The 27,819-nt window shown below is 33.8% G+C and overlaps 1 protein-coding gene across 4 annotated transcripts in view; it reads left to right on the forward strand.

Moving 5' to 3' along the window:
- The window catches only part of LOC101972145 (sodium channel protein type 2 subunit alpha), a 208,214-nt gene that overhangs the window by 130,352 nt on the left and 50,043 nt on the right, over nucleotides 1–27,819 (forward strand). For all 4 annotated transcript variants that reach the window (XM_078017511.1, XM_078017512.1, XM_078017509.1 and 1 more), the window contains exons 11-14: nucleotides 1,363–1,650; nucleotides 6,567–6,914; nucleotides 10,806–10,938; nucleotides 15,727–15,965. In XM_078017511.1, coding sequence (XP_077873637.1) covers nucleotides 1,363–1,650; nucleotides 6,567–6,914; nucleotides 10,806–10,938; nucleotides 15,727–15,965 — 1,008 coding nt within the window. The remainder of the gene's footprint in view (nucleotides 1–1,362; nucleotides 1,651–6,566; nucleotides 6,915–10,805; nucleotides 10,939–15,726; nucleotides 15,966–27,819) is intronic.

The following is a 27,819-nucleotide window of genomic DNA, read 5'->3' on the forward strand; positions in this document are numbered from 1 at the left end:
AGCCCTTTGTTTTGGTGATTACTGGCAATACTGAAGGCAGAAAACCATAAAGAAGTATAACTAGGGGCTGGGGATGTGGCTCAAGCGGTAGCGCGCCCGCCTGACATGCATTCGGCCTAGGTTCAGTCCTCAGCACCACATACCAACAAAGATGTTGTGTCCGCCGAGAACTAAAAAATAAATATTAAAAAAAAATTCTCTCTCTCTCTCCTCTCTCACTCTCTCTTTAAAAAAAAAAAAAAGAAGTATAACTAAACACTTTTTTGCCTCACCATGAGAAAATTATCAAAACCCTCATTAACTCAAGCTCATAAAGTAGGTGGACCTACATACCCTCAATCAGACTATTTTCTTAACCTTCCAGGGAAGAACTCAGTTTCAGTCATTTCTTCTTGATAGTGTCACTACAATTGGGAAGTTCAGAAAATAAAAGTCAAACTAAGAAGAGTATTTCATAGAGTCTGGAAAGCAAAGATTATTCAATGTTTGTTCTCCTGCACATGAAGTGTGTAAATACAGGTTTATGGGTTGATAAGAAATTGCTAAAACACTAACATTTTTATATCATACATCCTTTAACTTGGAAATGAGTCTTCAAAATGAGGCAAGTATTTCTCCTAAGTATATTTGCCTGACTAATGATATCAACCCATCCAGTTGCCTTATTTTGCTTTTCTTGAATATTGACTGCAATTGCCTTTTGTCTCCAATTATCCTTAAATATGTCCTAAAAGCCACAGAAGGAAGGTATGCTGAGGCAGTAGCAACCACCTCAGTTGTATATTTTTCAGAAACTGTACTATGAGAATTTATAGATAAACACAGACACCAAGATCCAGGACTCCCTAATACCTAATCTGTAATATGCCTGTGTTGTTCATTTCCTACTGAAATTCTCAATACAAACAGAAAGTAAAAAGTTCATTAAAATTAAATACTCAACTGAGTTAAATTCAATAATTCAGTCTAGCACTAAAGTCCTTGCCAAGTTGAGGTGTGATGCAAGGCAAATTATTATCGGGCTTAAATAGGAAAACTTACACTTAATTCTTCCTTCTTATAACATTGCTTAAATCAAAAAAAGATGGGATGCCATATGAGTGTCTTGTTCATTTTGTAGGTAACTGGTTCACCTAGTGTGCAGCCAGAGCTGGAAGGCTCTCCTCATCCATGCTCATAACTTTCATGTGTATGCCAATTTTGTTCTTTGTTTGATCTAATGCACAAGGACTGTTTTTCAAAAGAGCAAGTGTTTTTAAGAGAACTGTTTTTAAGGACCACATTCACTGTATTAAAGACAAATGAAGCAGCCGATTATTTAAATGTTCATCTGCTCTGGCCATTTGCTTTGTGCCCTTCTAGGCAGCAGCTGTAGCCGCATCTGCTGAATCCAGAGACTTCAGTGGTGCAGGTGGGATTGGAGTTTTCTCCGAGAGTTCTTCCGTGGCATCGAAGTTGAGCTCCAAGAGTGAAAAAGAGCTGAAAAACAGAAGAAAGAAAAAGAAGCAGAAGGAACAGTCTGGAGAAGAAGAGAAGGAAGATAGAGTCCGAAAGTCAGAATCTGAAGACAGCATAAGAAGAAAAGGCTTCCGGTTTTCCTTGGAAGGAAGTAGGCTGACATATGAAAAGAGATTTTCTTCTCCACACCAGGTAAAACATATTAGATGATATCAATCGCACTTTCATAATAAGACTTTTCAAAGAATATGCCAAGATTTGGTGGAGAAAAAGCTGCCTTTCCTGGATGGCACAAATGCTTTCAGAATGGTAATGACTATCAAGTGTTTTGGCTGTTGCCTCACAGATGTGAGTTTTACCACATTTTTGGAATCCCAGGAAGGGATTTTTAGATCCCACTGGGTTGGGAAGGTTTATGGTTTTGAGGTTTGTTGAAGACTTAAACATCTCTGGGCAGTTTTCCACAGAGGAATTATCAGCAGATGGTTCCCATGCCTCTTGTGCCTGGACCCAGTGAACTGTGGGTTTAATGAGTGGCAGGGCCTCAGAAGTGTACCAGGGATACTTTCAGACCATCTGTGCAGTTTGTCTCATCCATGTGCAAACTTGACATGCTGGGTGCATTCTTCATGACCTTGTTTCAAAGGGAACTGAAGCCCACTTTTGCTAGAAGTGTAGTCAGAATTCTTAGGCAGAAATGCACAGAGGAAGGTTTATGACACTAAATAAACAGTGATGCCTAATTGTACTTGATTTTCCATGTCTGATGTTAAACATAAGACTTGCATTCAAAGAACATGCAGATTTATGTACTGCAGCATATACATCACCAGATGCCTCAGGCTTATGCACCCACACAGGCTCTTGAAAACTTAAAATTTAGGATCCTTTAAAATTACCAAGAGAATTCCCAGGAATACACAATTCCTCAGATGACAATTTCACCAGAAGTAAAACCTTAATGTCCATAGAGTAACAATAAAAATTACAGCAACATTGATGATGATTCTAATGTTACTATTTGCCCTTAGTATTGCTACTTGCAATATAACTTTGTTTGAATCTCCTTATGACAACCCAGGCAGGTACTGAATTAATTTTCATGCCAACTTTTCAGATACAAAGAGAACGAGAGGGTGTGTGCTTTGTTAAGTGCCTATTTGAAGTGTGCATTCTTTTTACACTATTCTAATGCTAACTGCTCTGGTGCTTTGTATTATTATTAGTATTGTTATTATTTTTACTTTTTTTCTTTTCTTTTCTTTTTTTCCAGTCTAGGGATAGAACCTGGGGCCTTGTGCATGTAGGCCCTACCTCTGAACTACAATCCCAATCTGCATGGTATTTTTTCACTGTAGTTTTGGTTCAATGAAGATAAATAGCTGCCCAATGTCATATAGTTATGAGGGGTTGAGGTACTATTCAAACTTGGCCTGATGCTGAAAGCCTTGAATGTTCCACTTTATCAGGCAGCCTATAACAAATATTTTTTAATTTTTTTTTTGATTTTTTTTTTATTGGTTGTTCAAAACATTACAAAGCTCTTGACATATCATATTTCATACATGAGATTCAAGTGATTCTGCAATCTGTATTGGGGTAAAAATGGGAGTTCATGACCCACTTGAACAAATATTTTTTTAAACTGATAAGGATATTTATAATCTAATTTCATTCAAAAGATACACATACCTAGCATTACACTTGCGTTTTGTATGGTTTTAAAATAAATACATCCTTTGTAGGTCAGCTTCATTCATTCCAAATCCAATTAGCATTATGGGGTGAGGTAAATAGGGTTGAATTAAAATTTAAAATAGAATTTATTTTTAATTATACTGAAACATTCACCAGTTCTCTGTCATTGCCTTTTCTCAACCGTTGTCATTCTATTAGAAGAAATATTAATCAATAAATATGAATCCCTTAAAATTAAAAATCTCCTTTTTAAAGCACTGGTTATTTTGTAAAAAAAAAAAAAAAGGATAAGGGGGAACAAAAGGAAGAATGGAAGGTAGAGAAAAAAGAAGAGAGGAAGGGAGAGAGGAAGGGCAGATTATTTTGGCCTGGGTTTAATCATAACCTAAATTTGTCTAAATTATATCCTAAGTTAGCCTAAATTAGAAACTTAATAATTGATAATATAAATAGTTGCCCAGAGATTCTCTTCGATTTTCAGTATTTCAAATGCAATGGAACTTATTCCAGGAAATATCCTGAAGCCTGAGAAGGATAGGCTCTGTTCCTCCCCTTTCTGCAAATGTTGCTCTCTAAGATAACCTTTCCCCAATACTGTCTTTTCCATACTGTGGCATGCCTACTTCCCAGCTACTTTGTCATTACAAGTGATCACCAACTTATAAAACATGACATTTATTTCTTAAGCAGTCTCACAAACAACTGGCTAAGAAAAGGAAGATGGAGAGAAAAGGTCAAAGGGATGGGGTAATGAGAAGAAGACAGAAAGAAAACCTCAAAATAACACTAACCCTACTTTTCATGCCTGAAGGCAATATTTAAATGATCAAGCCAGGTAGAGGTGCTTAACCTAGGTACAGCGATGAAGGGCCCTTAGCTTTAATTAAGCTTTTCAAAGGTCTAAGACTCAAAAATATCAAGAACTACCATTTTGTCATGACATGATGGAAAAGAGATGATGTTCATAATCATTTCTGCTTTCATACTGAAAAAAAAATACCCAATGTAGGCTTTTGCTGCAAGATTACAATTTTCTCACTAGAGTAGGTGGAAATATGAAATATTTCTTAGGCTTCAATTTGATTTGTTCGTGTGGGAGTGGGGGGAAAAGAAAGTCAAGAGTGCACATTCTAATCAAGTCTCACAATAATCTGAATAATTTTTTCAAAGCCTTTTAAAGATAGAGTTGACCCTCTGAAGTTATTATTTCCTTCCCTATTTGTGATAAATTGGGCATTCTGCTTTCTAGAGATTCATTGGTACAGAGAGTTTTTCTTACTGGTCATCTTTTACTTGTGGAACAGTGTTTGATTACATTTATGAAATTAATGTAAGAATTAGAAATTGATGCTAACAGAAGGAGTGCAACCATTTAGCATATCTGTTGCATGTAAATATGCTCTTGTACAATTTAAATAACCTTTGAATCTTGAGAAATATTGTGTGCACTATAATAATGTATTTATTTCCAAACTTCTGTAATTCTCATTGTATGGAGTACTTGTAGTTAAAATATAATCTCTTACTAAAGTGATCCCTATAAATAATTTCTTTTTTATTTGTAATTGCCAATCATTTCTTCTGCTGTTGATTTGAGCTAACGTGACCATTAGGTCACAAATCGTGTCACTATAATATCCTCACAGCTAATTCAAATACCTGTGAAGAGAGAGAAAAAAGACATGCAAGAAATTGTGTGGTCTAGGAGATGCTTTAAAATAGCCACCTGTATAAAAGCAATAAAGGAAAAAATGATTCTTAACAATAAAGTTGATAATAGGATGAAAAAACATAGGAACAAGAAAAGGAAAAAAAAAACTTCTGTAGGGGGAAAAGGTACATCTTCATAGATGTGCTTCTTTCTGTAAATAATGAGTAAGATCTCATAAGGAAGCTTCTAGCATTTATAGACTTTGTTGAGAAATAAATGATTGCCTAAAAAGAAAATTTAAAGCATATTCATTGGTCAGGGAATGTAAAAATGACAGTAGTTATGATTTTAATAACAAAACTAAATGATCATTTTAGTTGTCTTTATATCCTGTGGAGAGGAAAAGATTGAGCTAATCATTTTTACTGATGACATTAATATTCTTTCTATCAATATTCACAGAAACCCAACTCAATTTGGCTTAGGCAAAAAAGACAATTTTTAGATCATGTAAATAGTCCATGAGTATCTCTAGACATCCAGGATCTCTAAACCATATTGAGACCAAGATTTTTCCCCATATCTCAATCCTGGTCCCTCCCGGATGGTGGCAAGAAAGCACCCTTTAACACCAATTATATCCCATATTTTTGGCAACTTCAGTTGAAAAGGCACCTCTTTCCTAACAGTTGTAAAAGAAAGGAATGGCTGTTAACAGGTCAAGCAGAACCTGGTGCTCCTCTTTAAACCACTCTGTGTACAAGGTATACAAAATGTACTAATTGGCAAAGCCAGGACACTGTCCTACTACTGGATCAAGAAATTGGGATTAGTGTCTCCCAAGTTAAATGGTTTGAGAGTTGAGCATTTTTTGAGACAGGCGGGGCACTGTCAACAAAAGAGAAGAGTATATTGGCAAAGAAAAATTAGTGTTTCATAGAGTGAGGTTACAAAAGGTAGACAAGTAAATACAGGAAGTAGTTCATTCTCCTTAATGTGGCTATAACTAAGAAACAAGATAAATGTTGCAATGAAATTGACAAGGTCACCATTTAGAATATTGTAAGTGATTGTTATCAGATTCTTAGTGAAAACCAGGTTTTTGTAAATATGGTGCTCTTCAGATTTCTTGAGACAGGAGAGTGAAAATCAGGGAATGAATCATACAGTTATTTCAGCTTGATTTGTTTAATTTATTCATGAAGATCATTATAAAATATGCAAAGGGAAGGGAAGAAGCTGCTCCTTGTACTATATTTAAACAGATCTACTAGCAAGATGGATTTTATTTTCCTCTGTGGGAAGATCTGCATCAGGGTGTGGTCACTTGTGAGTTCTTACTGAATATATTTTTGGCTTCAAAATCTCTCGATGTAGGTGCATATTTAGTTGCTTTTCACTCAATTGTTAAGTGAAATTAGCATCTAGAAGAGAGTCTAGCAAAAATTGCTGTTCTGAGTGTTGATAATAACACAAGACATTGTCATGGCAATACTTTCAATATACTAAAATACAGGAAAAGTAGAAGAAAATGAGAAAGCTTAGGAAAAAAATAAAGGAAAGGAAAGAGCAAAACAAAAGTGAACCTAGCAGAAAGTGCTGGAATGCTACTAACAGTTACCATAGGAGCCTGTGGTTACATCTGTCCCAGTAACTCAGATAGGTCAGTGTCCACAATAGAATGAGGCAAGTCATGTTTTCAGGATGCCAGCTCTTGATTTTACTCATCTGCTTTTATCTCTTTGCTTATTGTTCACAGTCGTTATTGAGCATCCGAGGCTCCCTTTTCTCTCCAAGACGCAACAGCAGGGCAAGCCTTTTCAGCTTCAGAGGTCGCACTAAGGATGTTGGCTCTGAGAATGACTTTGCTGATGATGAGCACAGCACCTTTGAGGACAATGACAGCAGAAGAGACTCTCTGTTTGTGCCACATAGGCATGGAGAGCGGCGCCACAGCAATGTCAGCCAGGCCAGCCGTGCCTCCAGGGTGCTCCCCATCCTGCCCATGAATGGGAAGATGCACAGTGCAGTGGACTGCAATGGAGTGGTCTCTCTGGTGGGGGGCCCTTCTGCCCTTACTTCTCCAGCTGGGCAGCTTCTGCCGGAGGTGAGGCCAACTAAAACTGCAACTGATGGGAGCAATGCAGTGGGCTGGTGCAGGCAGGAGTGTTGTTGTTGTTGTTTTTAGAGAGAGAGAGAGAGAGAGAGAGAGAGAGAGAGAGAGAGAGAATTTTAATATTTATTTTTTAGTTTTCGGCGGACACAACATCTTTGTATGTGGTGCTGAGGATGGAACCCGGGCCACACGCATGCATCCCCAGCCCTGTTTTTTTGTTTGTTTGGTTTTGGTTTTTGGTTTTGGTTTTGGGTTTTTGGGGTTTTTTTAGATCTAAGAATTTTCCTGAATCTAATGTTCACAAGCCAGGAGTTTGTTTTATCAAGCTGAGAACTTGTCTTATCAAGTTGTCCTACACATACTTTTTTTTTTTTTAACACATTAACTAGAAACATAAAACAGTTCTCATGGACTTAATTTTGAAGTGTTTCTTCATCTTGATTATAATTTGAAACTTACCAAAAAGTAAAACAACAATTTATCAAGCAAAATGTTTCATTGATATAATTGAATTGATTGCAAGAAAATTAATGTGGACAACTTACATAAATAATTTTCTCAGGGATTTTGCCATCATTGTGAAGAAGAGAATTTGAAATTTTTGCTTGAAGTAAATACTAGTACTAAATAGATCAGTATATCCTAGAGCAGCTTTCTCTCTCTTTGTAGGTCAAAGTGGTAACATCTTAGCATCTGCTCAAATGGCCTTGGCCATTGTAAATTTGCTTCAGTAAAAGTAGTTCCTCAAAAAGTACTTGGTTCTGAATCATATAATATAATTTTTAGACCAGATATTATTGTCATGAATTACTTTGGTAAACAAAGTGACTCTAAATCTAATGCATGGAAAAGTATTTCAGCTAAATACTAGACAGTTATCAGGATATTACTAGCATTTCCTTCATAAAACATCATACTTTTAATGCTGGTATTACCTGAAATTTCATTTACAAGCAGGAGCTCCTGGGTTAAATCTCCAGCACTTCAAAAATCAAACATACACTCTGGCAATATCGTTTAATTATATTTTCCAGTTTTCAGAATCATATTAAAAATCTTTGCATGATTTTTTAATATAACTTCATTTATTGTATTAGATTAGCTCTTTGAAGCCACTTTAAAACAATATGAAGTTAGTTTTCAGTTACCTCTTAGATGAGTTTCTTGCTTTGAATTATAAAAATAGCCACTGATCTTCACTTTTTATGTGTGGCTTTTCCCTGCCCCTTTCTCCCAGGGAAATTGTTCAAGCAACCAGGAGTAAGAGCAAACCATGAGAAAAGTAGATATTTGTAGTGAAGGGAAGAGGAAATGTCAGCTTTTGCTAAAAAATAGCTGTCACCAACAATGTGCCAGAAACGGTCCCAAACACTTTACACATGTGAATTCATTTGACACTTCACAATAGTTATTAATATCATCCCCATTATACAGAGGAGGAAAACAAGACCTGTGCATGGTGGAACTAAGATTTCACCCCAAGTATGCTGGTTACTGAATCTACATTCTATCCAGATTAAAATATTGAATTTTCTTAATGGAAAAAAAACATGGCCAAGTATACAAACACTTTCTTTCAACCAGAGTTTCTCAAAATATGCTTCACTCTCAGACTAGTTAGAGATGAATCTTTTAAGATGCTCCTTAAAAATGGACATTCCTGGACCCACCCAGACCTACTCAGATTGAAACACTGAGGTGAACAAGGTCTGACTATCTTTCTCCCAATAAGGATCCCACATGGCTCTTATGCATAACAAACCTGACCATCATTGATCTTCATAAATACTTATCAAGAAAAAAGCCTTCACAATTACTCTCCACAAAGGAGGATGTCAGTTTGTTGGAACCAGCTGGTATTCATCAGTAATCATCATAAATCTCCTGTCCTATCAGAGACGATGGAGTCAATCTCTGAAGGCAGAGTTGGGGCCAGTTTGAAGCAAAGCCTACCACAATCCCTGTGTTGCCCGCCTCCTCCTCCATCATTCACTTCTGCAGTCAGGTGTTCAGGGTAGGACACTGCACTGCTGCACAAGACAATCTGAGTATGCCCACAAATGAAGCGGGCCCTGGGGCTGCAGAGGGAAGGGGAGGGCAGAAAATAAACAGCTGTGGTCAAATGGCACCTTCCAGAGGACAGGGTTCCCTGATCTTTACACATAAATTCAATTGAGACAATTTAACTAAAGAATTACTTCAGTGATGTCATTAAAGGTTTTGAATATATCATTAAATCCTAGACAGGGAGCTAGGGTGGTGGCTCAGGGGTAGAGTGCTTGCCTAGCATGTGTGAGGCACTGGGTACAATTCTCAACAATGCATATAATAAATAAAGGTCCATTGACAACTAATATATATATATATATATATACATATATATATATATATTAAAAAACTAAACAGATTTTGAGTTCTATATATGATTTTGTTTTGTTTTCTTTTTGTTTGGTACAACAGATTTAAATCAGGGTCACTAGGCCATTGAGCCACATCCCCAGCCTTATTTGTATTTTATTTAGAGACAGGGTCTCACTGAGTTGATTAGTGCCTCAAGGTTGCTTCAGCTTTAGGAGATGCTGGAATTACAGGCATGCACCACCATAGCCAGCTACATATGGTTTTGAGTAGAGTAAAAAAGAACAAATAACCTTCATATGACCATTTTTTTAAAACTTTCTCTGACAGTGCAAAATACTTTAAATTCTAAGAATCTCCCTTTTGATTTGAAACTTAGTATTTTCATAGAGGGTATATTTCTTTTTTCATTAGTTTCATTTATTTTTTTGCCTTAAAATTAATTTTAGAGTAACCTGTGTGGATGATTATTGCCACTAGTGACAATCATATCAGTTGGGAAACTTTGGTTTTGAATATACGCGAACTAGAGGTGTTCAGGTTAATAAAGATAAAAAATAAAGTTAATTGGTCTTATCAAAATAAGGCCAAAATAGATGAATAACACTCAAATTTCTCTTTTAGAAATATTAGAAATATTAAAAATACTCAGAGAACTGAAAATGACTCCTTTATTATTAATACACCCTGAAATGTATTTGAAATGCTTAAGTTTTGCCTTTTGTCCTGTGATAGCTAATTTCATTGTTTGAACTCCTGAATTAGAAATTAATTTCTGCCCTTTTTGAAATCCCAGTGAGCTTATTTTATAATAGGAAAGTTTGAAATTATTACATCATTTCTACAAAAATAATAAAAATTCAAGGTTCCCAAACTGATGCCATTTTTCAATAAAAGGGATGGGTCATTTGTGGATTCAGTTGATTTGTAAATGTATCACCAAAGTTATAGACAAGTTAAAATTTAATGTTCCTATATTGGGAAATACTACCTATTTCTAATAAACAAAAGCATTTTACTTCTGGAATGTTTTTTTTTCCTCACACATTAAACCAAATGAAAATATGTCTATAAAGAAGTAATGACTAGACCTGGGAATAAATTAAAGAAAAACATGTTTCAGACTGAACTCCTCAGTTGAATTAGTTGGAAGTACCAAAAGATTATCTACCCAAAAGAAAACATCATACTTCTAGGAGAATACTCCAGAATGGAGGAACAGAAAAATTCACCTAAATATCCCAGAAAGCTTAGCATCTGGTGAACCTTCAAACACTCCCTAAGAATGATAATTCAAGCAATATCATCATGAGCTATTTATGACTGAGAAAACATGGTGAACATTTAATTAAGTAGCATCTGTTATAAGAATGTGTTAGTTTTTGCTACCCTCAATAATAATTGTGGGTTGAGAATATAGCTCAATTGGCAGAGTTCTTGCCTTGAATGCATAAAACACTGGGTTCAATATCTAGCACCACACACACACAAAAAAGGTGATTTTGTCTGAAATTTTATTTTTAGGGCACGACTACTGAAACAGAAATAAGGAAGAGACGATCCAGTTCTTACCATGTTTCCATGGATTTGTTGGAAGATCCTAATTCAAGACAAAGAGCAATGAGTTTAGCCAGTATTTTGACCAATACCATGGAAGGTATGTCAGAAGTCTTACACCATAGCTATGTGGTGGTATTTTAACAATGATGCGAAACCACTTCCTTAAATTCCAAGAAAATACTCCCCAACTTGTTTTCCATATCATCACTATTTCTTTTGCTAAGTAAAAGTAAAATCCATGAGCAACACATGGATTCTACTATCTCATAGATTTTTACATTTAGCCTCTAGGAAGCTGCTGCAAATTCAAGGTATATTTGGAATGCTACTTTCAAAGATTAAACTCTACACTCTTGAAACGTGTTGTGTGCATGACATTGAAATGAGTATAAATGCGTATCATTATGATGATGCTAACCTGCTGAAATTGTATTAACCTCTTAACACAGTTATAAAATCCATTGATCTAACCAGAAATATAAATGGAAAAAATGCAAATTAAGGTTTGACATTAACCTCATTGAAGGAAAGCATTCAAAATTTTGTAATACTGCTTTTACAAAACTCTCTTTGACCAGAGCATAAAAATGCATTGGCATTTTCTTTAGTTACAGATTTTATCTAGGTAGTTAAAATAATGTTTAGATATCTGGATTGCATAATACCACATGAAGGGGAGCAGCACAATTTGTAATTAATTCTCGGCTCTGCCACATGTTAAATGTGTTACTTTATGACTCAAATTATGATTTCCTCATTAGTGAAATGCAGATAATGATGGTTAGGCATAAAGTTATAGTAGGATTAAGTAAGGCACCCTATATAAAGCACCTATGTACTTGGCATGTGGAAGAAAGTCAATAAATATCATTGCTATTCGTTGTTATATTGTGTTGTTTTTGCTAATTCACATGTCTTTGCCTTTCCATATTACAAATGAATTCAAACATCGACTGTCAACTTCAACTACTTGGAAAATAGTTTCATATAAAATAAGTTCTGTCCTTTCACTTTTCCCGCCTTTTCCCTTCCCTCCTTATTTTCCCTCCCTACTGTGATGTAAAATATATTCTATCCCTCCTTCTTTTAAACTCCCCTTGCACCCCTTCTCACATGTGTGAAAGTATATTTGTGGGGTGTGTGTATGTGTGTGTGTGTGTGTGTGTGTGTGTATAAAAAGAGAAAAAGAAAAGGAGAAAGAGACTGAGAGAGTTCCAAATGCACACGCATTTCTTGTTTATTACACTTTCTCTTGAGATTGAGTAGATCCTTGGAATAATTCTCTTCCAGTCTGAATGCAAAGATCCCATGATATCAGTACCTAAAACCTAAAAGTTACAGCCACAAAACCTCACAGTGTAGATGACTGTACACCTCACAGACAAAACAGTAATACAAGACCCAGTTTTCATAATGTCCTAATGCAGTAGCAGAAATCTTTTCTCTGATTTCAATGGAATATTAAACTCTAGTCATTCTTCCCCAACCTCGCCTGCGTTAGCTTGCACTCCCTCTTCCCCCCCAGCTGCCAGTAGCTTGCTCCTCCCTATCCCTCCAGGTAAATCTTTTGAAGATTCTCTGGTCTTCTGCTCCTTGCCATAGCAAAACCACTGAGAGGAAGCTGCCAGTGGTTCTGCTACAGATGTCAGCAGCATGTCTGCTCCCTAAAGCAGGAAGTAGAGAAGGAGACAGGGTAAGTCTAAATCAACAGTCATACTTTGCACTTATCATAGCATTAAGTTTGAGCTAACATAAGAAATTATTCAGAAAGCATCAAACCACCACAAGATTGGACTTATCCATTCATTGAAGTACTAAGTTCCAAATGATCATACCCACATCCTTCTCCAAGGAAATGTGTCTCAGGGCTTGGTGTTTCTCAGGATGGAAAGAATGTTCCAGGAACAAGTATAACTTAGGAAGGAACAGAGTGAGACTCTTTGGGTTTGATTATCTACAGATCTTCTGACTTTGTGTTTTTGTGAGAGACAGTGGCTACATTTTACTCTGTTTTCTTCAGTTTCATACAATGAAAGGATGACTTTTCTTTACTCAATTATACCTAAGGAATGTGTCATTGGTCAAGGTTGGCAGTAGCAATACTTAGCACAGAATGCATTCTAGAGCTGACATAAATATGGTATGTTTTTGTTGCTGATAATGGTAAGGAGGTTTCTTGGTTGATACAATCTGTTTATTTGATGATTGCTTCTTCTAAGATTTAGTTCACCTTTCCTTCTTACAAACCAGGCTTACTGATCACGTGGCAACTTTTGTTTTCCTTATTTTTAACTACAGCCAAATCTTCATTGTCCAGGGTAATAAAGAGCCTCATGGTAAATGAAGCTGTGCAGGATGAGCAAAAATGACTTATTTGCTTTTTAAGCTTCATTTTTTCTTATTTTTTTTCTGTTTTTAAAAAAATTGTTCTTATTAGTTATACATGACAGTAAAATGTACTTCAATACATTATACATAGATGGAGTATAATTTCTCATTCTTCTGGCTGTACATGATGTGGAATCCCATCATTGTATAGTTATGTATCCACATAGGGCAATAATGTCTGATTAATTCAACTATCCTTCCTACCACCATACCCTTCCCCTCCTTTCACTCTCCTCTACCTAATCTAAAGGTTAGATTATTATTCTAACTATTCTTCACAAGCCTCAACTCCCTTATTGTGAATTAGCATCCACATATCAGAGAAACATTTGGCCTTTGTTTTTTTGAGATTGGCTTATTTCGCTTAGCATGATATTCTCCAACTTCATCCATTTACCAGCAAATGCCATAATTTTATTCTTTTTTAAGACTGAGTTTATATATATATATATATATATATATATATATATATATACATATATATATATCACATTTTCTTTATTTCTTTTTTTAAAAATGCAAAACCACATAGAAAAATTTTCTGGTCACACCTTTGTAAAGGATTTATGAGGGTGAATTAGAAGCACCAGAGGAATGAAATCGAGCCAGCAAAAGGTACAAATTTAGCTGTAGATGATTCTCAATGTGGTAACCCACACAGGAATAATGGAGAGGTGGCTGTAGTTGTCTCCTGAGTACTTTGCTTTTTTTCAAAATGTAAAATTCTTTTTTTTTTTTTTGGAATGAATAATTGAATGATTTTATTTTAGTGCTCACACAACTTTGCTCCAGTTTCTCCTAGTGTCACGATGAATAATACTGGCTGAATTTTTCTTTTTGAAATTTTCTCTGATTTATTTCGTTTTTCTATGCTATTCCTGTTTGCTTCTTTTTTCTACTAACTGGCAGCTAGCATATAAAAGTAACTTATTCTGATGGTACAGAGGCAAAGTGAGATTTTTGTAATTTTCCTTTTATTATTTATCATAAATTATTTTCATGTTACCTTTGATGTAAACACGAGGTTTTGGGGGAGTCTTCAAATCATCTACAATTTAATTAGTGCATAGCAATTATATGTATATTTTTCTCTGATTTAAAACTCAAATACTCTTTATTATTTTCCAAATTACACATAAAAAGAAACAGAAATAAACTGTTCACTTGAAGAATGTCAGTATCCAAAGAGACAATTTTTACTTTAGGGACATGGTAGTATTAATTAGTAGCAAATGTTTGTCATCAAGATAAGAAAATAATTACTGTAGTGATGATTCTCTATTTCACATATAGGTTCCTTCCTTACAAAACGTAGTCCATAGTAAACTGTAGCAGGATGGAGGTCTAGATGCCATAACAGTGACACTAAAGGTAAAAACAAGAGTTAATTGGATGGAAAAAGAAGAAACCTTCACAATATCAGTGTGGGAACTGATGGTCCCATGTTTGGCAGAGCAAGGAATGGGGTATGCAACAGTGAAATTGGCAGAGGGCAAATCCCCCGCCCGCTGGTTAGTTCATTAAGAGATCATCTTATCAAAGGAAGACAGTATATATTGTTCCACTTTCTAATTCTCCAAAGTTATTTGCCATTGTTTACCAAAATTTACAATTTTGAGAATCCCTTAAAGATCTGTGCATTTCTTCCTTCTCCCTCCTATTATTTAGTTAAAATTCTTCTTGAGAACGTAGTTTTTTCCCCTAAAAATTTTACTATGAAATTTCATGGTTTGATATATAGTTTTGATATATAGTTTCAATACAATAAAATAAAAGCATACCATAAAACTTTATGAATTCTATGTATATTCTTTCTAAAATCCTGTTGTGATTTTTGACAGTACACAAATCCCACTTTGTGAAATGTTGATTTAAACTAACAATGGGGATGGCAGTTTCTTAGATTCCATATTTCCTCTTCTTTTGTGTCCTCTAGTTAAATTGAGAATTGTGGAAGGAAGAAATCTTGCTGAATTTAATATGACAGCTGCATCAAATGAGTTTTTGTGAGACACTTTAACAGAGAATAAAGACACTGACAAAATCATCTCAATAGAAACCCCTAAAATATGTCTAATCCAAGAAACTGAGATTCAGCATGACTGAGTAAGGTTTATAGGACATTGACTGAAAAGAAGTTTCAATAACATATATGCCTCTTGATCTGTCTGGTACACGATGAACTTTAAGTGTAGTTAACGTAAGTCATACTGTTCTGGAAGACTTGAAGACAGTTGCCAAGCAGTTTAATGTTGCAAATGGAATCTTGAAAACTATGGTTAGCCATAAAAACTTTGGAAAACTGATTAGCCCTTCTCTGCCCACTCTTGTTAGATTGCAAACCCATTATAAATTTTTTCTTGCTTCACCATGAGATTAACCAATTAAACATTTGAACACCTTTGAATTTCTCAAAAAGTTATTTCAAGTTTAACCCAAAGACTATTTAATAAAAAGTAAACACTTTTCATGAGAATTTTAACTTTTTTTCTTCCAGAACTTGAAGAATCCAGACAGAAATGCCCACCCTGCTGGTATAAATTTGCTAACATGTGTTTGATTTGGGACTGCTGTAAACCATGGTTAAAGGTGAAACACCTCGTCAACCTCGTTGTGATGGACCCATTTGTAGACCTGGCAATCACCATCTGCATTGTCTTAAACACACTCTTCATGGCCATGGAGCACTATCCCATGACGGAGCAGTTCAGCAGCGTGCTATCTGTTGGGAACCTGGTAAGACACTGAGGGTTCCTCTTCACACTGAAAGTTCATGACTGCCTTGGTGAATGTACGTTCTTGGTAAAGAATGCTAGACTTTTGTTACCCAGTTAACTCAAATCAAATATCCACTTACTGGCCACATTTATCTGCACAACAAAAGTTTAGCATTCTTTCTTTTAATAATAAAAATATATTATTATAGGTAAACATAATGCAAAAGATTCAGAGATTTTGTGAACAGTTTTGATTTAAAATTGAATTTAAGTTATGAATTCATTAGATAATTGTGAATTATGGAGGCCATTGATCTATGATGATAGAATCCTGACACATTTCTCGGGTTTTAAGAACCAAAACTTTGCAAAACAAATATAATAATAATTTTGAAATAATTATGAAACATCATTTTTAAATGCCTGAAGAGGAAATCTCACATGGTGGTTGCATTGCTATTTCCATTTTAGTTTCTGCTATAATTCTAGAATTTGTAAATGATAGGTTTTACATTAGCTTTAGAAATGAAAGTAGCATAGAAATGAAAGTAGAAAGGTCTTATACAAAGAAATCAAAGAAATAAAAACATAAAGCAAAAGTATATTGGTACTAATATAAAGTGCTTATTACCTTCTCATCACCACACAGCATGATAATGAGCATTTAGACAGGTTGTATGTAAATAGTGAACATTGTAATCTAAGTTAGAGTATACAGCATTTGAATTAAACACTATGCATTTTAATAATTTAAATTTTATTCTTTTTTGAGCTAGGTCTTCACTAATGATAAAGTTAATGTATGTTGGCCGCTTATTTTTTTTATCAGGCACTACATTCTATGATTTGATGAAATCTCTGTCTTTGGATTCCCACAAAGCCAGTCCTAAGGTAGCAGATACTATGATTGATTGTCTATATTTTTCAATCAAGAAAACTGTGCCGATGATAAATTGCTAGAGCATTGGACAGTCTGAAGGCTCTACAGAGACCCCAAAGGCTATTTCAGAGCATACTGTAAGCTATGGCCACAAATCATAGAAACTTAAAGTAGGAAAGGACAGTCATGTTATTTAGTTCAAATTTTCACCTATATAGGAATCTAAAAAATGGGAATGTGATATGAAAAAGGTTTATGGAGGTGAATATCAGAACACAAATGAGTTAAGCACAAATAAGGGAATTCATTACCTTAAGTAACTGAAGTTTATTTGGAATTAACTCCAGATTCTAACCTGACTAGATTCCAGTTCTTTATCACTGCCATTGGGAATCAGCTTCTTGACCCATCTCTTCCCAGATGTTTCCTTTATCTCTGCCTGGATATCTCCTACTGTATTCAAGATGCTACTGACTTTATTGTACCCATACAAGTCCCTGAACAGGAAGATTGTAGCTTCCCAACTAGCAACTTTAACTAAGATCCAAGAAGTAAATATCATCAACTATGTGATAGTTACATGACCATTTCTAAGCAAATCAATTGCTCTAATTGTAGGATTAAAATGTCATATGTGGATAAATCAGAATAACTTCTTATCACTGAATAGTAAATGAGTGGCACTATCAGGCAGAAAATTGGGATGCGATTATGAGAAGAAAGAAAGGTGGGTGCTGGAAAGACATAAACAATAGATGGGAAGTTAAAATTAGAACTTCTCAGAAGTTTTAAGAATGTCAGGATTTGCTTTTGAGGTGAATCATGGAATACTAGAAAATATAAACACAGGATGCAATTTCTTTTCAAGTGCACATGGAAGCTTCCCTTATATGTTAGGTGACAAAATAAACATCAATAAACTTAAAAAGTTATAAAACTATTGAAAAGTACTTTTTGATAAATAAATGAAATAAAATGCTAGAAATCAATAACAAAAATAATGGCAGAAAATTTATTATTATTTTTGGTGGTGGTGCTGGAGATTGAACCCAGGATCTGTGCATGGGTGGTAAGCATTCTACCAACTGAGCTATATCCTAGCCCCAAATACAATTTATTCTTAAGTGACCAATGGATTAAAAAATTCATTATAAAAGAAATTAGAAAACACTTTAAGATAGAGGAAAATGAAAACACTCCAAACTGAAATTAACTGGGCAACTAAACAGTGTTTCAAAGGTATATACTGTAAATGTCCATGGTAAAAAAGATGATTCCTTAAATCATAAATATATCCTTTCCCCTGAAGTGATTAGACTATGGATTAGAAGAATCACCTTTTACCATGGACATTTTGAGCATAAATGAAGAGCAAAGTGAACCCAAAATTTGCATAGAGATTAAAATAATAAATAGAAAAAAAAACAAGAGGAAATGAACAAACTGAAAGGTTAGTTCTTTGAAATGATGAGCAGAATTCATAAGTCTTTATCTAGACTAACCAGGAAAAAAGGAAACTCAAATACTAAATCAGGAATAAAGACAGTATATCAGCATAGACCATATGGAAATCAAAAGAAGAATAAGGAAAAGTGTAAACTACTGTAGGCCAACAAATTAGATACCAAGACGAAATGAGTTGTTCCATTTCCTTACATATTCTGGATATTAACCACTAAAAGATGTGTACATTATGCAGAGTTTCCCCCATCTTCTAAGTTGTCTTTTGACTGTGTGATTGTTTTATTGCTGTGCAGACATCTTGTAGTTTGATGTATCTCATCTCTTTCACTTTTGTTTCCTGTGCTTTTGAGGTCTTATTCAAAAAATCCTTACCCATTCCAGTGCCCTTAAATATTTGTTTATGCTTCTTTATAGTGGTTTTATGATTTCTGGTCTTAAATTTAAGTCTTTAAATCCATCTGGAGTTGTTTTGTGTATGGTTAAAAACTAACTAGTGGTTCAATTTCATTCTTCATTCTTTTGCATGTGGATACTCAACTGTCTAATCACTATGTTTTTTTTTTTTTTTTTTTTGGTCCTAGGGGTTGAACTCAGGGACACTCAACCACTGAGCCACATCTCCGCCCCCCCCCTTTTTTGTATGTTTGTATTTTTATTTAGAAACAGGATCCCAGTGAGTTGCTTAGTTGCTTAGTGCCTTTCTCTTGCTGAGGTTTTGAACTGGAATTTCCTCTTGTTTCAGCCTCACAAGCTGTTGGGATTACAGGTGTGTGCCACGGTGCCCAGCTTCAAAATTGTCATATTTGAAGAGACTGTTATTTACCCAGCATTTCTCAAAACAACACTCAAATGGCCAACAAGTATATGAAAAATGTTCAACATCATTAATAATCAGGGAAATGCAAATCAAAACCACAATGAGATATCATCTCACTGAAAGTAGAATGACTATTACCAAAGAGACAAAAGACAAAAACTGCTGTCAAGGATATGCAGAAAGGAATCTTTATAGACTGCTGGCAGTAATAGAAATTAGTATAGTGATTATGGAAAATATTATGGAAGTTCCTCTAAAAAATAACAATCCCATTACTGCACATATATCCAAACACTTTGAAAATAGTATGTCAAATAAACATCTGTACTCTCATGTTTATTGTAGCATTATTCGCAGTAGTTGAGAACAGGAAACCAAAATTTCCATCAAATTATCATGGGATAAAGAGAATATTGTACATATACATAGTGAAATGCTACTCATCCATTAAAAAGAACAAAATTCTGTCATTTCCAACAGCATGGATGGAACTTGAAGTCATAAATGTAAGTGAAATTAGCTGAACCCCAAAAGACAATACTATAGTATCTTATTCATATACACAATCTAAAAAATTTATCTTACAGAAATTGAGAGTAGAATGGAAGTTCCAAGAAACTGAGGAAAGGTGAAAGGAGAGAAAGTTATAGGGTGGTCAATAGTTACTAAATTATAGATTTTTTAAAAACCTAGAATAAAGAATTTTAAGTATTTTCATCACATAATAAATGTTGAAGAAGATAGCTATGCTTACCTTGAATTAAATATTATACAATGCACAGATATTGAAATGTCATGTACTACATAAAAACATACAATTTCCTATGTCAATTAAAAAGATATTTTTATTAAAAGCATAATATATTTGGAAATAAAGTCCTAAAAAGAAAATATGAATAGATATTTAACATGTAAAAATTGAATTAATAACCAAAGGAAAGTGTGAACCAATATAGTTTCACTGGTGAATTTTAGCAAATATTTAATGAAGACTTAAAATCAAAATCAATTCTTAAAAAACTGTCCAAAACCCAGCTACCTGTGAGGCTGAGGCAGGAGGATCACAAGTTCAAAGCCAGCCTCAGCAACTTATTGACACCCTGTCTCAAGTTAAAATATAAAAAGGGCTGGAGATGTGGGTCAGTGGTTAAGGATCCTTGAGTTCAATCCTTGGTACAAAAAAAAAAAAAAACTGTTCATAAAACAAAAGAAAAAGTAATATTTATCAACTCATTTTATGAAGCTCAAATAACCTGATATAAAAACCTGACAAAAAAATTGAAAAGAAAGAAAGCTATTGACCAGTCTTACCCAATTGAACATAGATAGAAAGATCCTCAAAAAAATTCTAGGACAGCAATCACACAATGTATTTGGGTTGTTGGAGTGAACCAAGTGGAATTTATCTCAGAAATGCAAAATTGGAACAACACAGAAATTGTTAATAAAATGTACCTTATTACTTCTTTTAAAAACATGCAATCATTTCAACAGAAGCAGAAATCACATTTAATAAAAAGTCAGTTGCATGATTAAAAAAATACTCAACAAAATTAACATATAAGGGAACTTTACCAATTTGACAAAAGCCATCTAAAAAGACCCCACACTTAGCATCAGAGTAAATAGTAAAACTGAAGAATACTTTCACTTTGAGATCAAGAACAAGACAAGTATGTCTCCTCTAGTCATTTCTCTTCAACACTGTACTGAAGGTTTATTTATTTACTTACTTATTTTACTTGGTGCGGGGTTTGAACCAGGACCTTGTGCATGCAATGTAAGCACTCTACTAACTGAGCTATATTCCCCAGCCCTACTAAAAGTTTTAATCAGGGGGAAAAAAATTAAAGAATGACATCCAGATTGGAAAGAAATATGTAAAACCATTTGCAACCTTCTCTTTTATTGAAAACAATCTTACTGACAATACACACAAACACAAATATAACTAAAAAAACTAATAAATTAATCTAGCAGAGTTGCAAAATAGGAATAAAATCAAGAGACAAAATCCAATTATGTTTCTATACAGCAGTAATGAATAATCTGAAAATGAAATTAAGAAAATTCTATTTATAATAGCATCAAAAACAATAAAATGCCTAGGAATTAATTCAACAAAATAAGTATAAGACTTGTACATTAAAACTACAAAATATTGTTGAAAGAAATTTTTAAAATACAAATAAATGGAAAGATGTTGCATATTCATCAATTAGGAGACAGTACTGTTAAGATAGTCATGTTCACTAAATCTACCTGGAAATTTAAGGCAATCCTCAAAATCCTAATTTGCAGAAGTTGACAAAGTGATTGCAAATCTCATATGGAAATGCCAATGGGTCATGTGCCAAAACAATCAACACAGAAGGGCCAAGTTAGAGAACTCAAACTTAAAAACATTAAAACTTACTCCAAAGCTAATGTTAAAACTTATTCCTACCTTTTCTTCTATTGGGCACAGGATCTCTGCTCTAATGCCTAAGTCCTTGATGCACTTTGAATTGGATTTTGTGCAGGGTGAGAGATAGGGTTTAATTTCAAAGCTAAGTTAAGCAAGACAATTTGGTACTGGCATAAAAATAGATGTAGAGTTCAGTGGAATAGAATTGAGATTTCATTAGAAACTCCCTTACATTTTTGTTCAATTTGTTTTCAACAAGGGTGCCAAAACAATACAATTGAACAAAGAAGTGTTAAGTAATTGATGTGGAGTGAGTTAATATCCATACACAACGTAATGGAATTGAACACTTACCTAAGAACATACACAAAAATGGACAGTGAATGAGTCATTGACCTAAATGTAAATGCTAAAACTCTAAACAATGAGGAGGAAATTTAAAATTAAATCTTCATGACCTATGATTAATGAATTCTTAGTTTTGATATCAAAAACATAAGCAACAAAATAAAATTAAATGGACTTCATCAAAATCAGTAATATTTGTTCTGCTAATAAAATTATCAATAGAATAAAAAGATAGAACATGGAATAGGATATATTTGCAAATAATGTATCTGATAAGAATTTGTACACATATTTGTATAACTCAGAAATAGGTATATAATTCAATTTAAGAATAAACAAAAGGATTTGAATAGACATTTTGGCAAAAAATAAAACATATACAAATGCCCAATAAACACACAAAATATAGTCAACGCCATTATTCCTTAGGCAAAGGCAAATCAAAATCACAATGAAAACCATGTGCAGTGGCGCACACCTGTAATCCTATCTGTTTGGGAGGCCAACGCAAAAGGATCAGAAGTGTAAAGTCAGCCTGCAAAATGTGGGAAATCCTGCTCAAAAAGAAAAAAATAATTTGGGCATGGGGTTATGGCTCAGCGGTAGAGCACTTGCCTCGCATATATGAGGCACTGGGTTTGATTCTTAGCACCGCATAAAAATAAATAAAATAAAGATAGATAGAACACAGATAGATAGATATAAAAGAAACAACAATTTCTAGTCCCATCAGCAATGTATGAGTGAACCTTTCCCCACATCCTAGCCAACATTTTTTGTTGCTTGTATTCTTGATAATTGCCATTCTGACTGAAGTGAGATGAAATTTCAATGTACTTTTGATTTGCATTTTCCTAATTGCTAGAGATGTTGAACATTTTTTTCATATATTTGTTGATCAAACGTATTTCGTCTTCTGTAAAGTGTCTGTTCAGGACCTTAGCCCATTTATTGACTGGGTTACTTGTTTTTGTTTTTTTTAAGTATTAATCCTGGAGATTAATGCTCCAAGGTGCAGCTGGCAAAGATTTTCTCTCACTCTGTAGGCACTCTCTTCACATTCTTGATTGTTTCCTTTTCTGTGAAGAAGCTTTTCAGTTTGATTCCATCCCATTATTGATTCTTGATTTTCTTTTTTGTGCTTTAGGAATCTTGTTAAAGAAGTCTTGTTATAGAAGCTGACATGATGTAGATTTGGGCATACCTTTTCTTCTATTGGGCACAGGATCTCTGTTCTAATGCCAAAGTTCTTGATCCACTTCGAATTGGGTTTTGTGCAGGGTGAGAGATAGGGGTTTAATTTCATTTTGTTACAAATGAATTTCTGTTTTTTCCAGCACCATTTGTTGAAGAGGTGATCTTTTCTCCAATATATGTTTTTGGTGCCTCTGTCAAGTATGAGATAACTGTATTTATTTGGGTTTGTCTCTATGTCTTCTATTTTGTATCATTGGTCTATATGTATGTTTTGGTGCCAATACTATGCTGTTTTTGTTTCTATAGCTCTGTAGTATAATTTAAGGTTCTCGGTTTATACCTAAAGGACTTAAAATCAGCATACTACAGAGACACAGCCACATCAATGTTTATAGTAGCTCAATTCACAATAGCTAAACTATGGAACCAATCTAGGTGTCCTTCAACAAATGACTGGATAAAGAATATATGGTATATATACACAATGGAATCTTATTGAGCCATAACGAAGAATGAAATTATGGTATTTGCTGACAAATGGATGGAGTTGGAGAATATCATGCTAAATGAAATAAGCTAATCCCCCAAAACCAAAGGCTGAATGTTTTCTTTGATATGTAAATGCTAATTCACAATAAGGAGGGGTGGTTTAGGGAAGAATAGAAGTACTTTGGATTAGATAAAGGGGAATAAAGGGAAGGGAGGTTATTGGGAATAGGAAAGATAGTAGAATGAATTGGACATTAATATCCTATGTGCATATATGATTACATAACTGATGTAATTCCACATCAGGTACAAACAGAAGAATGAGAACTTATATTCCATATATGTATAATATGTCAAAATACATTCTACTATCATATATAACTAATTATAACAAATAAAAAATATTTTTTTTAAAAAAAGGAAACATCAGATACCCTCTATGAGATCTCACCTCATCCCCTAGGAAGGTGATTTTCAGAAAAATACACTAGAACTATTATTAGCAAGGATGTATAAAAAATAAAATGCTCATAAATTTCTTTTGGAAACATAAAAATGATATATCCACTTTAAAAAACAATATAACTGTTTCCTACAATGTGAGAAAAAGAGTTACCCTATGACCCAGAGATTACACTTGTGGGTATACAAGTGAATTAAAAACATTTCTACATGAATAATTTTTTTGTGAACAGATAATAAAAATAGTAATAATAAAACTTAGAAGCAACTCAAATGTTCATAATAATAGAAATGACTCAGATGTCAATCAACTAAGAAATGGATAAACAATACATGGTATTTTCTTGTGATGGAAAACTTTTCAACATAAAAAAGAATTAACTATTGCTATCTACTACAACATGGATGAATCTTGAATACATTACAATAAGTGTACAAACTCAGTTGCAGAATGTCACATATTTTGCCACTCCATTCATATACAATGTCCAAAGCAAGCAAATCCATAGAGACAAGGTAGATTCAGTGGTTACCAGGTAGTCATGATTGGGCTTATTGAACTAAATGCTGGTGGTATGGTATGTGATTTATTTTTGAGATGATAAAAATCAGTCTTAAATTCAACAATTTTCATGGCTGTACAACTCTGTGAACATCCTACAAGTCACTGAATTATAAACTACCTAATATCCACCATTTATTCTTCTAATGACCAGTTAATGGATGCTCAAGTTCATTCCAGAATTTATGTTCCTGTTGCAGTAAACATTCTTGTACATATCACCTGTCCTAACATCACATGGATTTCTTTAGTATGAATTCCCTACATTGAAGTATTCTTGGTATTGAACATATTCATGCCAGATAAAAATTAGATGGTATGTGAATAAATAGAAAAATGTATCTCATGGTTGAGACAAAAAAAGCAGTCAATAGAAATAGGTGTGGAAGTAACTTGTTAGAATAAGCAAAAGGATTCTGGAGGCACTATTGGAAATATGTTGAACAATTTAAAAGAAAATATGGTCATAAAGAATTAATAGAGAATATAAACAGAAAAATGAAAACTAAAAAGGATACTCTAGACATTTTTTAATTAATAAGTTCAAATTTTAAGATTAAAAAAATCATGGGATGGATGTGGCTGAGGTTGTGGCTCAGTGGTAGAGCACTTGCCTTGCATGTGTGAGGCACTGGGTTCAATTCTGCGCACGGCATATAAGTAAATGAATAAAATAAAGGCCTATCAACAACTAGAAATTACATATAGAAAAAATATGGGATGGGTTTGAAATAAAAATACAGATTTCAAAAGAAATTTTTTTGGTAGGCATGGTAGTGCCCACCCATACTCCGAATGACTCAAGAGACTGATGCAGGAGGTTGCAAGTTTGAGGACAGCCTCAGCATCTTAGTGAGACTCTGTCTAAAGATAAAAAATAGACAATGGGATAGGGATGTAGCTGGGGATTTAGATCAGCTGTAAAGTGTCCTTGGGTTTGAGAAGAAGAAATGGTTGTTAAATTTAAAGCAAATCAACAGAAACTCTCAATTTAATGGTTATTAGAAATGAATAAACTTGATGGCCATTAGAAATGAATGAATATTGAGAAATATAAAAGAGTGTCTTTTTATAAATTTCTTCATAAGACAACTTATTGTTGCAAAGTTAAAACATATGTAAGTGTAAAACATGAAAAAACGAGAACATTTCATATAAAATGGCACAACATTAACGTTACAGAGAAAATTACAGGACAGCATCCCTTATAAACATAGAGGGAAAAATCATTAGCAAAATATTAATACAATCTAACAGTAAATAGAAAGTTTATTAATTATGAAAAGTGAAATTTATCTCAGAAAATCAATATTTATTGAACATTTGAAAAGTGATTAATTGACTATGTTAAGAGAACAAAGCCACACAAGTTTGCACACACTTATAATCCCAACTACCTGGAAAGCTGAGACAGGAAAAAGGGCTGGGGGTATAATTGTGAAAGAGAGAGGGGAAAAAAAGAAGAAAAGAAAGACAGAGAGGGAGGGAGAAAGTGAGGACTAGTAGGGGAAGAAAAAATATAACAGAATATTGATAGTTGCAGAAAAGGCATTTGAAAAAATTAGACATTTGTGATAAAAAATAAACTTCAGTAAATTAGGAGTAGAAAGTACCTTTCTTAAATTAATAAAAGACATATAAGAAAACCTACAGCTACAATGTAATTCTGTAACCTGTACACTCAGAAAAATGTGAAATTATATCCCATCTGATTCAAATGTATGATATGTCAAGATCATTGTACTGTCATGTGTAACTAATTAAAGCAAATTTTAAAAATGGAAAAAAAAGAAAATCCACAGCTAACATTTTGCTTATTATTAAAATATTGAATAGAAACCCTAAGAAAATTTGGATACTTGATCCAAAAAGGGGCCAATTTTTGAGTCAGGACATCAATTTTGGCTATTTCTAGTCAACATTGCACTAGAAGTCCTACAGAGTGTACTAGAGTGTAATACTAGATACTAGAGTGTAATAGGGGAGAAAACACAAACAAAATATATAAAAGTTGAAATGTGAGAAGATATTTTTATTTCATCAACATGATTATGTGTGTACAAAAGTTGTAATGAATCTGCAAAACAATTATGGTGTCTAAACAGCAAATTTAAATATTTATTTAAAATGTCAAATCTACTTAGTAATAATCTTGCAAGTAATTTCAAGACATCTGCACTAAAAACTACAAGAAATAACTGAAAGTAATTTTAAAGATTTAAATAAGCAGAACATATATGCTGTGTTCATGAAATAGATTAAATATTGCTGGGTGCAGTGGTGGACACCTATAATCCCAGCAGCTCAGGAGGCTGAAGCAGGAGGATCATGAGTTCAAAGGCAGCCCCAGCAAAAGTGAGGCACTAAGCAACTCAGTGAGACCCTGTCCTTAATAAAATACAAAAATGGGCTGGAGATGTGGCTCAGTGGTTAAACACCCCTAGGTTCAATTCCTGATATCCTCCCAAAAAAAAGAAGATTAAATATTAAATTCAAAATTGTTGATATCATATTATTAAGAAATCAGTTCTACTCAAATTTGTCTATCAATTCAACCTGATCATAATTAAAATCTTGGCAGGTTCTCTTTGTACAAGTTGATGGACTGAATTTAAATTTTATATGGAAATGCATAGGACTTTAAATTGCCTAAATAATGCTGACAAAAGAATAACAAAGACTTAACAAACATGACTCGAAGTCTTTTTATGAAGCTACATTAATTTAGAATATTTGGTATTGACATACTCTAATATATCAATGAAACATACATTCATAAATAGATCCAAACTCTATCTCAGTTTTGAATAAAACACCAAAGATATTAAAATAGAAAAAAAAGAGGTTTTAGCAAAAAAATTTCTGGAACACTAAGAAATATATAATATTTTTATAATAAAAAATAAACCTCATTTCCAATCTCACATAATATACAAAAGATGATAATGGATGGTAGCCTAAGCATAAAATTTAAAACAACAGAGTTTCTAAAATGAAACACAAGAGAACATTTAGAGAAGTTGAGATAGGCCAATATTTATGGAAAAGAGACCAAAAATTGCTATATATTATCTAAGTGAATATTCAAATATAAAATATCCAAACAATGAGGTTCTATTGAACAACATAGAAGAGTAAATTATTAATATATACATAGTTATGTATTTATGTACCCTTGTAACTCATGGGTGCATTTCAATTTGAAGTATTCAAGGGTATTTTGAAAAAAAAATACTAAAACTCTTGG

This window comes from Ictidomys tridecemlineatus, chromosome 7 (genome assembly GCF_052094955.1).
Source record: "Ictidomys tridecemlineatus isolate mIctTri1 chromosome 7, mIctTri1.hap1, whole genome shotgun sequence".
Taxonomy (NCBI): domain Eukaryota; kingdom Metazoa; phylum Chordata; class Mammalia; order Rodentia; family Sciuridae; genus Ictidomys; species Ictidomys tridecemlineatus.